General features: G+C 46.4%; 1 protein-coding gene across 1 annotated transcript in view; it reads left to right on the forward strand.

Moving 5' to 3' along the window:
- Positions 1-13,542, forward strand: part of rnf150a (ring finger protein 150a) — a 238,474-nt gene extending 224,932 nt beyond the window's left edge. Inside the window, exon 7 of the mRNA XM_086008987.1 lies at positions 12,298-13,542. Coding sequence (XP_085865113.1) covers positions 12,298-12,416 — 119 coding nt within the window. The 3' untranslated portion in view covers positions 12,417-13,542. The remainder of the gene's footprint in view (positions 1-12,297) is intronic.
- The last annotated feature ends 768 nt before the right edge of the window (positions 13,543-14,310 follow it).

Below are 14,310 nucleotides of genomic sequence, written 5' to 3' on the forward strand. Positions count from 1 at the left end.
AGGCCCAGGTATCCCAGGGGCGCATGCGGTTCACAAGCACTCCTGGGATCACGTGGGCCATGGAGAACCAATCAAAGAAGGGAATCCCCCTTCACGCTTTTGACACGTCTCTACGCACAGATCTGTCAAAAGTATGAATGGGGATCACTTAAAAAAGTTAAGCATTAAATAATTTGTTTTTTAAATCACATTTAAAATTAGTTAAAATTACATTATTAAATTAAATATTTTAAACAAAATTTTAATTATTTGAAAAAAAAATTAAAGTTTTTTACAGGGCTAACAACCTTACCTTTTTTAAAAGTATTTTAAAATTATAAATGAGTGAAAAAGTTTTATTTTTTAACTTTTTAAACTCTTATGCTGGTAAAAGCAGGCCTTACGCATGCTTTTACCAGGCGTAAGATTTTTAAAGGCTTTCAGCGGGTGGAAAAGGATTCTTGAGAGATCGCAAGTTCCGGGTTTAAGTGCATGCACTTCGCATGCCTAAACCCGGCACTTGCGCAGCCCCTATGGGTGCGTACACATCTCGTACGCACCCATAGGGGTCGCAAAATCCGGCCCAATATTTCCTTTAGAATTCTTGAATGCCCATTGCTCATATGCGAGTTTTGACTGCGAGTGTCAGTGGGCCTATTCACCCCAAGGTACATTACAGTCAAATGTAGTCCCTTCCTTGTCTAATGTTCACACGCACAGTAGGATGATGATCAGGAGTGGAAAACCCCAGCTGTTTTTTCCCTCGTCCCTAGCCTAGGGGCACCAAGGCCATTTGCAGCTCCCTTAATGCCTCTCCTGCTGAGATCAAATAACTCAGCACAGGCAGCGATCAAATCTGAGGCCTTCCTCGCCTGTGTAGCTCAGTACCAATCTGAATGGTGCATTTACCCATTCAGTGATTGAGAGAACTATACTGTTCTTTCTAATGGCTAATTTTTAGTTGCTTTGCATTGGGGTAGTTAGCTGGCAGCAGCAGTCTGGGCTGGCTGGCTGACAGGCAAAATCAAGGGCACTGGCAGAGTGGCAGGGGTGGGAGGACAAATGCTGTCATCATGAGAGAGGACAGCAGACTCCTGCTTCATGGAGCCAGTGCCACTCGCCCGGGGCGCGCCTCAGCAATCCTAATAATCTGTTGGAGGAAAGATTGCTGGACTGCTGTGCACTGTTCCCCGTAATTTTTTTTTGGGGTGCATGGCCCCTTTAAGGGACTGCATGGCCCATTCAAATTACAGTGCATGCACGGTTTTTGACATTAGAACGCCATGGAGCCGGCTGCATGGGACTTGCAGATCACTGCGCGGCAGTGGGGCCGCGCACCTAAATGGGCACATTGCAAATGACACCCTGCAAGCCCCTTTGAACACTGGTATCCGCAGCCAGGATGGAAGCAGGCTGAACTTGCATGGCATCAAGCTGACCTTGCATGGCTTCAGTCTGAGCTTCCACTGCAGCACTCAAATTTTTGGTGCAAGCTGCTTGTTCTGCTACAATGGCAGTTGAGACATCGGCCATCAGACGCTGCATCATTGGTTGGTCCACACTTGTGCAATCACATCCTTGCTGTAATGTGGTGACCAGAACAGCACGCAGTATTCTAGCTGCGGCCTAACTAGTGTTTTATACAGTTCAAGCATAACCTCACTGCTCTTATATTCTATTACTCGGCTAATAAAGGCAAGTATCCCATATGCCTTCTTAACCACCTTATCTACCTGTCCTGCTACCTTCAGGGATCTGTGGACATGCACTCTGAAGTCCCTCTGATCTTCTGCACTTCTCAGTGTCCTACCATTTATAGTGTATTATCTTGCCACCACTTCCATGCTGGAAAGAATGGACTCAAAGCTCTGTGCCAAATTTGTGCTGGACTCCACCATGCTCCTTGACATTGAACGCAGGCTTTCTGGCAGCCTTCCCAATGCACCAAGCATTTTGTTGTGCATGCCCATCAGCCTTCTTCTGTAGCTTGGCCCATTGAAGTCCTCATCTGAGTTCTCTGCAGCAGAACTCTCCAGTGCGCTATCCTTACCCCCTGCCCTGGCTGCAGTACACTTGTGCCCGGTGTCTCACCACGTGCAGATCCCGCCTCAATGCTATCCTCTTCATCATCACTCTCTTCTTGGTGTTCCTCCATTGCCTGGCCAGGTTGCACTTCTTGGGTATCTGAAAGGAAAAACGCACAAGGGTAAGGTTGTGTTGCACCACCCAAATACATGAAGACAGTTACTCAGCTCACAATGGACCCCTAAAAATAAAATATATCGCATACCAAATTCACAGAATAAATCACACACTTGGCTACAAACTTTACTGGAATAACTCTTCTCCCCCCCCCCCCCCCCCCCACCTCCCCATCTCCCAATAAACAACACAATGCACCCTAGTGAGACTCTGAACATCCTAAACACTCAGGTGCATGTTCCCCTCCACCCTCAGTACTTCACAATCCTCACCCAGGGAATTGATTCCCTGTACAAAAGCAAAATACTGCAGATGCTGGAAATCTGAAATAAAAACAAAATGCTGGAAATACTCAGCAGGCCAGGCAGCTTCTGTGGAGAGAGAAACAGAGTTAACGTTTCAGGTCAATGACCCTTCATCAGAACTGGAAAAAGCTGGAGATCGAACAGGTTTTTAAGCAAGTGCAGGGGCAAGGAAAGGGGGAGGGGAGGAAAGAACAAAAGGGAAGGTCTGTGATAGGATGGAAGGCAAGAGAGCTTAAAAGATGGTGCAACGCAAAAGGAGATGGTAATGGGACAAGTTAAGAAACAAAAGATGGCTCTGGATGAAGTGTAAATGGCAGAATGAAAAACAGCTGCCATGTGGGAGAGAGAAAAATAAATAAATAAAATAAATGGGGGGGGGAAAGGATAGGGCTAGGTTATGGTCTGAAATTGTTGAACTCTATGTTGAGTCCAGAAGGCTGTAAAGTGCCTAATTGAAAGATGAGGTGCTTTTCCCCGAGCTTACATTGAGCTTCATTGGAACAGTGTAAGAGGCCGAGGATGGTGAGGTCTGAGTGGGAGTGGAGCGGAGAATTAAAGTGACAGGTGACCGGAAGCTCGGGGTCACCCTTACGGACTGAACGGAGGTGTTCCGCAAAGCGGTCACCCAAACTGCGTTTGGTCTCCCCAATGTAGAGGAGACTGCATCGTGAGCAACAAATAGAGTATACTAAATCGCAAGATGTACAAGTAAATCGCTGTTTCACCTGGAAGGAGTGTTTGGGGCCCTGGACAGAGGGAAGGGTGGAGGTAAAAGGGCATGTGTTGCATCTCCTGCGCTTGCACGGGAAGGTGCAGGGGGAAGGGGTGTTGGGGGTGATAGAGGACCTCCTTTTACCTCCACCCTTGGAGGGTCACTGCAAACAAACAAAATGTGCACATGCAGGAATCCATCTCTTATATAAAAGACAATTCCCAGGAGCCGCCGTACATCCAGAGTTCCAATTCACATACAAGTGAATTAACTTTTTTTCTTTATACAACCAATGCTACTTCTCCAATTTTGAGCAGCACTGCGTGGAAGGGATTGCTCTGAAAGGGGAAAGCGAAAGACACAAGCGACTCTCTTGAATTTGAATTTGAGCCAAAAGTATCATTTATATTCTTACAGTACTTAATTAAAAATGACATTTGACTTATTCAATCACCATAAATCAATGGCCCTGATGATATATTGGATGTTACATAGCACAAAACATAGGGGGAAAATTGGCTCGCGCCCCCTTTGGGAGCTAACTTCGCAGCGCCCCGAAAAAGTTAGCACCCCCGTGCTCGAAATTAAATGGTTGCGCCCCAAACAGGAGGCGGGGCGCTACTGGAAGCACACTCCCTCACTCTTGGGGCGCTCAGATGGAATATCACGGCGCTACATGCAGCAGCACCACGCACGCCGGCACGTAGCGCCATGGTACTGCAGGCCTCCCTCCCCTGATTAAAGGGGAGGGGCCTACTGCAGCACGCACCGGGGCGCTGCTGGGCCACCAGGGAGCCGGCAAAAGAGCCCGGCACTCAAGAGGAGTACCAGGCTGACGGATCACGGCCTGCACCTCGCAGGAGGAGGCCAGAGGGAGCAGGTGCTGGCAGGTGACCCAAAAAAAATGGTCGCCCGGCACCTGCCCTTTAATTATCGCCACCCCGGCTGCAAGAACGCCCCCCTGACCCTGTCGGACGTAGCGTCTGGCGGTAGGTCAGGGGGCGCAAGCAAAGTTTGCATCTGGGGCGCTGCGCACGGCGACGACGTCATTGCCGGAGGCACAGTGCCGTGGGGGGCTACCGCTGCCGCTAACCTCCCGCAGAATTTCATGGGCTGCATTAGTGGCGCCGCACCCAGGCGCTAGTTGCTTTGGGCACTAACGGGAGGCACAAAGCAACCACATTTTTCCCCCATAATCTCAACACAACATATCCTTTGACTTACCGTGAGCAGTGCCATGGGAAATTTACTACGCTATAATATAAAAGTCTTGCATCTAGTGCTCCCGGTCCATCAACGTGTTGATTTTCAAATTCTCATCCTTGTGTTCAAATGGCTTCATAGCCTCACCCCTCCTTAGCTCTGTAACCCTTGCCAGCCCTACAACCCTCCGAGAACTCGGCGTTCTTCCAACTCTGGCTGCTTATGCATCTCTCACATCCTTCGCCCCACCATTGACTTTTTAAAAATATTCATTCATGGGCTGCGGGTGTCGCTGGCAAGGCCAGCATTTATTGCCCAACCCTAATTGCCCTTGAGAAGGTGGTGGTGTGCCACCTTCTTGAACTGCTGCAGTCCCTGAGGTGAAGATACTTTCACAGTGCTGTTAGGGAGGGAGTTCCAGGATTTTGACCCAGCGACGATGAAGGAGTGGCAATATATTTCCAGGTCAGAATGGTGTGTGACTTGGAGGGGAACTTGCAGGTGATGGTGTTCCATGCGCCTGCTGCCCTTGTCCTTCTAGGTGGTAGAGGTCGCGGGTTTGGGAGATGCTGTCGAAGAAGTCTTGGCGAGTTGCTGCAGTGCATTTTGAGAATGGTGCAAAATGTAGCCACGGTGCACTGGTGGTGGAAGGAGTGAATGTTTAAGGTGGTGGATGGGGTGCCAATCAAACGGGCTGCTTTGCCCTTGATGGTGTCGAGCTTCTTGAGTGTTTTTGGAGCTGCACTCATCCAGACAACTGGAGAGTATGCCATCACATTCCTGACTTGTGCCTTGTAGATGGTGGAAAGGCTTTGGAGAGTCAGGCGGTGAGTCACTCGCTGCAGCATACCCAGCCACTGACCTGCTCTTGTAGCCACAGTATTTATGTGGCTGGTCCAGTTAAGTTTCTGGTGAATTGTAACCCCCCAGGATGTTGATGGGAGGGTATTCAATGATGGTAACCCTGATGAATGTCAAGGGTAGGTGGCTAGATGCTCTCTTGTTGGAGATGGCCATTGCCTGGCACTTGTGTGGCACGAATGTTACTTGCCACTTATCAGCCCAAGCCTGAATGTGTTCCCGGTCTTGCTGCGTGCGGGCGTGGACTGCTTCATTATCTGAGGAGTAGCAAATGTAACTGAACACTATACAATCATCAGCGAACATCCCCACTTCTGACCTTATGATGGAGGGAAGGTCATTGATGAAGCAGCTGGAGATGGTTGGGCCTTGGACGCTGCTTGAGTAACTCCTATAACGATGTCCTGGGACTGAGATGACTGCCATGCCTTCAGCCGTCTAGGCACTTAGCTCTGGAATTCTCTCCCTAAACCTCTCCATCTCCCCATTTTCCTTTAAGCAACTCCTTAAAACCTTCACCTGTCCTAAAGTCTCCCTTCTTTGGCCTGGTGTCAAATTTTGTCTGATTACGCTTCTGTGTAGCGCCTTGGGATACTTTACAATGTTAGAGGCGTTCTATAAATGCAGGTTGTTGTTGCTGTGTAGGAGATAAGCACACACAAGTTCTAACATTTGTATACTTCATTCTGTCTCTGAGTATTTGGTTGTTTCATTGAAAACAATTGGTTGGCACAACTCTTGATCAATTGCTATACCTCAGTACTTTAGTTATGAACATACGAAAATGACAGTCAGGAAAAGGCCAGCTGGTCTATCGAGCCTGTTCCATACAGTCATGTTGCAATTAAGCATCATGGCCCCCCCAATGCTCTCACCTGCCAACAGCCACTTGCATTTGCAACTCCTCAGATAATGCCAACAATCTCCTGGGAGAGGCAAACAAATATACTAAGAAAATCCTAGGCCAATTCAGAGGCAAAGAAGAATTCTGGAAAATTCTTCTCTGACTCCCGAAGGCGCACAAAATGAGTTGCAGAAGACCACAGTGACCACGAGGCACATCATCCAACATCCAGACTACCTTTTGTACACGGTGAAAGCACCCTTGGCCAGGAACACACCAGCTTGTGTCTGAAGCTTTTATTCCATGGAAAATGAAAAAGTTGGAAACAAAACATTTCAATGTGGTTGCCTGAACAAGATACAGTCCTCACCATGCCGCCCACACTTATCACAGGCATCTGCCTATATCTGGCAAATAGTACTAACCATTTGCCAGTACCATAGGAGTCAGTGTCCAGATGAGGTTTTCTGTGCGGATGTGCTGTTAGTTACGTTTGACCAAGACTTGCTGTTTCAATGCTACAACCTATTATGATTTTATCGTCCACCATTTATGGCGGGCAAATTACATGAACATCAACACACCTGCTATAAGCGGTGGGGACTATACTTGCATTGTGGGGTGTAGGGTGTTTTTTGCGTGCCCCATGTTTCTATGACTCTCCCTTGAGTCGGCCCGTGCCACAAAAACTCCCCGGTTTGGGTTGTTTCCCTTGGACGGCAGGAGCTTATGTCAATAGTCCCTGCCCAGCCCGTCGATTAGCGGGTAATCCCACAGAGAGAGAGAGACCAAGGCCAGATAGATCTTCTCCTATGCCCGGTGTACAGCGTCCCCAGCGGGATTACTGTGTAACCTGGCCGTGACCGGATGCCACCCGGTTGGTCTTCCGAATTATACCGCGAACCACAAGCCTCACAACCCCCAAGTTCGGACCCAAGGAGTTACTATGGATAGATTATAAATGATTCAGACAAAACGCAACGGTTCAGGTTGGTCAAAGATCGATTCCTTTTATTACACTCACAAAAATGACAATCCCTACTCCTCTCGCTTACGGCAGAACGAGTAGGTGACCGTGGACACTAGCTTATAACCTTAGACTAAAATACCCACCCTGTTGGTTACGCCGAACCAACCCCTTCCCAGAATCTAAACCTAGATAAAGGAAAAACCCTTCTAACTAAACTCCTCTCCCGGTTTGGTCAGAGCCCACACTTGGAAGCCTCCTCACACACACACCCATGTTAGCCTGCATCTTGGACACTTGCAGTTCCTCAGCAGCAAAACACGTGGGCGGTCCTGGGGATATCTAGAGGTGTATGCTGGATATAATTACCAGCCCTTGTCGTTGATTCATGCGGTCCCGGCTCCGTTCGACTCCAGAGACAAAACTGTGCCTAACAGAGGCATGCGATGAGGCCTAGAGAGTTACGTTCAGGCGGTGCAACAAGGCGCTCACTTTGGGCGTTCCTGTAGAGTTGGCGGACGCGTAGTTATGCGGAGAACCCCGTTACAAATGGTAGAGAAAAGCAGGCAAGCAACAGCCAAAAAGCAAGCAAAAAGCGAAGCCCTGCATCCCCAGAGTTCAGCATGGTTATACCCCGTGCAATACGCAAAACTAGCTGGGCAGTTCCTGGTTACCATGGTCGCAGAGATGCTAGTTGATTTACCTGGTGATGTCTCTTGTCCTGGATTGGTCATCTTGAAGAAAACAACGTTAGGCCATTATTGTAGATGAGCAGTACTCGAATTGCTAACTGTTTGTTAAGTTCTTGACTGCTCCTTCATTGAAAGAGTCCAGAGGTGTTACTTTTGGCCTCCAAACCCCATTGCCCATGCAGACACCCCGGCTCCATGGACAAAGGGTGGTTTTCCCCAAATCTCACAAGTTCGAATATGAAAAGGCTCCTGCCTTTCATGACGTCAGCGTTGAGACTGGTCCCATGGCAACCCAAAAGGCAGACAGTTCCTGCTATCTTCACAGAAACCAACAGGCAATCCCTTTTAAAGTCCAAGGGGGAAAAATGCAGTTGTTTGCGCCTTAAGAGGGCGCCAATTGGGGCGCAAAGCAGCTAGCGCCCGGACGCGGCAATGTTTGCGCCGCTCGCGAAATTAACTAGACATTTTGCGGCGGCGCTAAACACTACCGCCATGATCTCCTGCGCCGGCAGATCGTGACGCCAGCCGAGCGCGCAAAGCCCCGTTAGCACCCCGGACCGGATATTGAGTGGCGCCCCCTCCCTTACCGCCTGCCACTAGCAACGACAGGTTCAGAGGAGCGTTATGCTGTCAGAAAGGGACTAGGGGAGCGCTATTTAAAGGCGACCGGTTCCTGCCTTTTTTTGTCGGTGACATTTTTGCAACACGCATTCTGAGAGAGAGAGAGACTTCTGGAGAGATTCAACGCTGTGTGAAGGAGTTTTGAATACTGTGCAGCACTTTGCAGGTTTATTTTGATTTGCCCTTCCTTGCTTCGCCAGCGCTCTGAGGTAGCGCCTCACTCCTCGGCCTTTGCGCCTTAAGACAGGTGTGAAGCGTCTGATTTAGCGCTCCAATCACCTCCAGGGGCGATAAAAGCCAAGTTTGCTGTCGGAGGCGATAATTAGCGCCAGGCGCTAAATTTTGCGCACGGCCGATAATGGCGCCCCTAAAGTCCAAACTCCATTTTTAAAACGCAGCCCACGTGCGTCTCCATTTTAAAAGGGTACATATCCATTTTAAAAGTCCAAACATCCTTGAGGCACATGCACCCACTGATGTTGGCACCGGCCAAACCCTACAGGGGTAATATTGTATACATTTAAAAGTCAAAAATACAAACTTTGTGACTAAATCTCAGCAATTGCTACTAGATGGAGATAGTATATTTGGTGTACAAGTAGGCTGGTTATGAATGCATCAGCTCCATGGTGCCTGACATAGACAAAAAGTGGTTGACCTGGCCTTGATGTCACTCGTGTTTGACAGTTGCAGAAAGAATACTGCAGTTCAGTCCCTGGTGCTAGAATTTTTTGGGCGCGAAATTCGGTTACGGCCCGTTTGGGGACATTTAGCGCCCGGCGTGGAAGTGCCACCCCGGCCGCTAAATTCAGCTTACCACCCCACAGCGTAATCTCGGGCGCTCCACTTCCTAGTGGGGCGGTAACTGAGGCAATGCCTGGGCATGATTGGCAACGCTCCATGGGGCGCTGCCACATTTCAACACTCCTCTCCTTCAGTTAAAGTGGAGGGCCGCTGCACACTCTGCAGAGCCTCCGATGGCCCACACTAAGCCACCAGGATGGCGTGCTGCTGTGGCCGCAGCCCGGCACCGAGACGCAGTGCCGGGCTGCGCGATGGCGGCCAGGACCACGCCACAGCCCACCACGGAGGCACGACCTGGAGGTCGGCCAAAAAAACAAAATGGCGGCACGGGTCGGGGCCGCACCTCCGCTTTAAATACAGCCCCGTTAACGGAGGTCGGCTCGGTTCAGGACCCGCGAGGCTGGCGCTGACATTGCCTGCGGCAGCCTTGTGCAGCACAGCAGAATATCTGCCGCGGGGCAGTAAGGGGCCGCGGCAGGGCGCTAAGGGGTTGCGGTGCACAGCGATGACGCCCCACCCCGGGCGATAAGCCCTTTGCACCCCATTAGCGCTCCCGGAGGTGCTAACAGCAGGCACAAAGGAGCCGAATTTCTAGCCCTTAATGTCTGTAGGCTGCAGTCCTCCACTTGTAGAATACTGTGAATATTGCTGAGTCAGTTCCATGTCAAAGTAAATGTCAGTTGTATTTGAAGTGGTGTAAATCGATTTTTGTGGATAACTGCAGCCAAATTTCAAAGAATGATGGAGACAAAGAGAGCTTGTGCAATTTCCCCTGAAGTGTAATCATATGATATTTTGACAAAAAATATGCTTAATGCCTCTCGTCTGTAACTTCTGTATGATCTTTAACTGTTGAATTGTGAGATGTACTTCCTGTGTTCGTCTTCATATATTGACATTTTATGGTCAACTCACCAGTTACCTGCAGAGGCTGTTCAGTAGGACTGAGGGTGGAATTTTATAAATTCTAAAGCAATCTGATATTGTATAGTAACTCATTCACCGCTGAAAGACCCAATGCAGCATTCCTCTGCAGTCCCTGGTCCAACGTGATGCTAGCTGGCACAGTAGCTGTATAGAATGATGCAGGCTGTAACTTTCCAGATTCCAGACTCGTAATCAAGAACCAGTGTCGCCCTTTTGATGAGTTATGGGCAGAATCAGTTCCAGGAACAGACTGCTCTGAATTTTCTGTTTCCCTGTGAGATCTAATGCTGTATTACTGCAATGTGATTTTTGTGGGCTGTTCAAGATAACTATAAATCGAACATTTTTTAAAAATCCTACTTTACAAAAATTGGGCCCAGTAAGGTGAAGAATATCAATCACAGAATCCCCACAGTGCAGATCGAGGCCATTTCGGCCCATCGAGCCTGCACCGACACATATCCCACCCTATCCCCGTAATCCTACGCATTTAATCCCCTAACACTAAGGGTCAATTTATCATAGCCAAATCAACCTAACCCGCACATCTTTGGACTGTGGGAGGAAACCGGAGCACCCGGAGAAAACCCACGCAGACACAGGGAGAACGTGCAAACTCCACACAGACAGTCGCCCGAGGCCAGATTTGAACCCGGGTCCCTGGCGCTGTGAGGCAACAGTGCTAACCACTATGCCACCGTGCCATCAATGTTGGGGAATAAATCACTTTGGGTACCCAGAGCCAGGAACAAACATCCCCTGGTCAGTTGAACAAGGAAGGTCCCTCTGCTCTGCCCATACAAAATATTTTAACCGCATATTGTGCCAGTGAGAGTTTTTCTGTTTTATACACCAGCTATTTAATCACCTCTTTGTGAAATTACCAAGTTAGCCCTGGATTGTCCTGAATTCTGGGAGTTTTGTGCTGTGAACCCATCCTACTAGGAACTACCAATTTCATTACACAATAGATCTTTCCTTATAGCCAACAGAGATGAATTTCTATTCCAGTAGTCTGAACTGGAATTAGACCCATGGCCCAGTGGGAAGAAAACAACGTGCTAACTCACTGCTCCACCCAGATTTGCTTTAGTGCAGATACAATGACTGGCACAGTGATTTCTTCTGTAATTCACGCTTGATAATAACAAATCTTTCTCAATGTTTTGAAAAACTAAAAGTCTTTGCATAATATCTGGATAGTTCTGTTACAATATTCAGTTATCAGCTCTTGTCTATACACTGAACGCCAATATCTTACTAGATTTTGTTTTTGGGGAAGGGTGGGATTGCATCTAGGGCACACTCCATCCCTGCCTTAAAAGATGGCCTGACATGGTAATGTTTTGATGACTTTGCTGTTATAATTCCGTGACCTGCTGCTGGTATGTGTGTGACTGGCCTGATTTGACTTACTTTATTTTCTCCCCCTTCAACCTTCCTTATAGGGATATGCTCAGCCACCAAACAGCTTCTCCATTGACACTACGGTGTTGTGGCTGAGATCTGACAGTCTCTGTGTGGGCAATCATGGGGGTGCAGCCCTCTCGTTCCACCATTTGGTGGAACAGCTCTTTGGAATCCCAAAACGCGGCACTATGTCCACAGTGTAACTTTTATCTCTTGAGTATCGCTTTTATTTCCTTGTGGGAGTTACTTGTCATCAGTCAGGCTCCTAGGAGAGCAGGGTCATCTGTGTAATCACGATTTTATCAATGCTAATTGCTCACCACCCCTCGCACCCTTTTTGGAGAAGGTGTGGGGAGTGAGATAGAGTGTGCTAATGGAGCATGATTATGTCAAGTGTCTTCAACAAGCATATATGATGAGAATTGATTAATAGTGGAGCAATGTTTTGACTAATGGCAGTCCTGCCACTTGAACCCAACAATATTATTCCAGTCTACAGGGATGGTGGAATTGAAAGTTTTAATAATCAAAACTTTTTCTATGGTGACTTTTTCTAAGTTTTTTTTAATCCTGTGTTGACTGAAAACCTAGAGTTCTATTCCAAATTGCAGCTCCATTTGTAGCAGAAGTTTACACGGTACAATTTCCATACTCCATGTAGTAAAATTTGTGTAACTAGTAGCTTGAGGCTTCTGTTGAATATTATCACAAACATTAGATATAGAATAAATGCACTTGATAATTTTGTACTTTTTTCTCCCTTCTTGAAGATGATGAAGGACCAGTTGTGAGCAGTGATTCAGACACTTCACTGATTCTGGCTGTTGAAGTTGGACTTTCTGACATAGAGCTCTCCACTGACCAGGACTGCGAGGAAGTGAAATCTTGAGAAGAGTTAATTCTATCTCTGGATGTGGATCAGGCAAACCCACAGAGTGACTGCAGCAAATATCCAGTGTACTCAGAACGGGGATGATTGTGAGAGCAATAGCGACAATCGTTTACTCTTCCTTAGACACAAATTCTTTAGCATTTGATGTCAGTTTTCTTCACGAGGAACCTGCGAGCTTATCTCTTGCCCTCATTCCTATATTTAAAAAAGCTGTTAACACGATTCAGTGACTGACCTAAATGAAGAAAATAACAACTTTATGCGTTTACTTTTTGTTTTATACTTTCAATGATGGTCAACAATTTATCTGTGTTTTTAAGTTTGTTTTTGCGACTGACTCCAGCTTTTCCAGAGTTTGATCCTAAAATATTTTTATTAAAAGGATTGATCTTGGAATCACTGCCTCAACACTAAAACATTCAGTCGGTGCTTTTAAGTTGTGAACTGAATTTTAAAGTTGGCTCCAAGTCCTGCACTCCTGTGAATCACTAGCTTTTTTGTGGTCAGCTTTAAGTAAAGTTTTTTTTTGCTCAATAAATATTCAGAGCAGCAGCTTGCAGGTGTTGAAAAGACTTCTAGAAGTTTATCTGCCATCTCTTAACATACCTTTGCCAATAGAAGAGCTAGTAATAATAGTATTGTATAGGGATGTTGTTCATATACGGTGTGCTCTGACGGGAATTTAGACGGAGTGAATGTTCCAGCAACAGCCCGCTTGCACTCTTAAGAATTCATGGTAGACTGGGTTGTGTGAATGTTTGTGTGTATGGTTCACGTTTGACATTTCCCCAGGTCTGTGACATTGTGGCCATTAAAAAGAGCTGCGAAAGTGGCCAAATAGGTTAAACCACAAGCTTTGTAACCATAATGGCTTTTAAGTAATGGAAATCAAAATGAATTTTAATCTTTACAAAATTACTTTACACCAACCAACCTCAGCCAAAATATAATTTACACAATACTGTACTTCAGAAGAATAATTTTCTAATATTTCATGTAATTTGAATTTGAGTTGCTTATATCATCTGTCCTAACAATAGCTATTGTACAGTGAAAACATATGAAAATGTACCAGAATTACAGAAACGTTATACTGAGTCTGAATAAATGACTTCTCAAGTCATGAGATTCTACTGCAGCCTTTTTGTAGATAGATCCTTCCCTCCCACAAAAGGACCCATTAATGTAATGCGCAATGTTGAAAAATATTTATAAATTCTCTCCAGATGGAAAGGAAAATGTCACAAAGCAACAGAGGTTGTATATTTTTGAAACTACTGTACTGTTTTTGTCCTAAATGTAGATTATTGACTGTTTAGCCATTATTATTTGAAAATAGGCAATCATTTACAATTGTAACAGTAAAGAACAAATTAAAAGCCCTACGTTGTCCCATGGACCATAATGGATATTTATCATATAGAGTATAGAGCTTGTAATCACCCTGGTGCATTTTTGACTTAGCGCAGCACAGCGATAGGCAAAGTACATGGTGCGTTGATCTGAAGACTTTAAAACTTTTTGAGGTTGCAATTTGTTTGATGTTGAAAGGAAATATGTTCACTCATGTATAGGAGTAGAATTAGACTGGAAGGGAGATAGGGCACAGCAGACTCTTTTGCAGCATACTATTTGCTGGCTTGAACTTGATGATAAATGTTAAAAATGCTAACATGCTACTGAATTATGAAAATCCAGTTGACTGAAAGTTATCTGATAATGAAATGTGTCTGATATTAGCTTTTTAAAGGATTAAAGTGTTTTTTCTACTCGGACAAAAGATTAAAATTGCTTACGTTAATGATGGAAAAAAATCACGCATGAATGAAACTGCGGAATCTTGGTCCTAAGTGGACAGGGTAACAAATCAGAGTGCCCATTATTAATGCTA

This window comes from Somniosus microcephalus, chromosome 2 (assembly GCF_052327205.1).
Source record: "Somniosus microcephalus isolate GS21.2 chromosome 2, FLI_Smic_1.0, whole genome shotgun sequence".
Taxonomy (NCBI): Eukaryota; Metazoa; Chordata; class Chondrichthyes; order Squaliformes; family Somniosidae; genus Somniosus; species Somniosus microcephalus.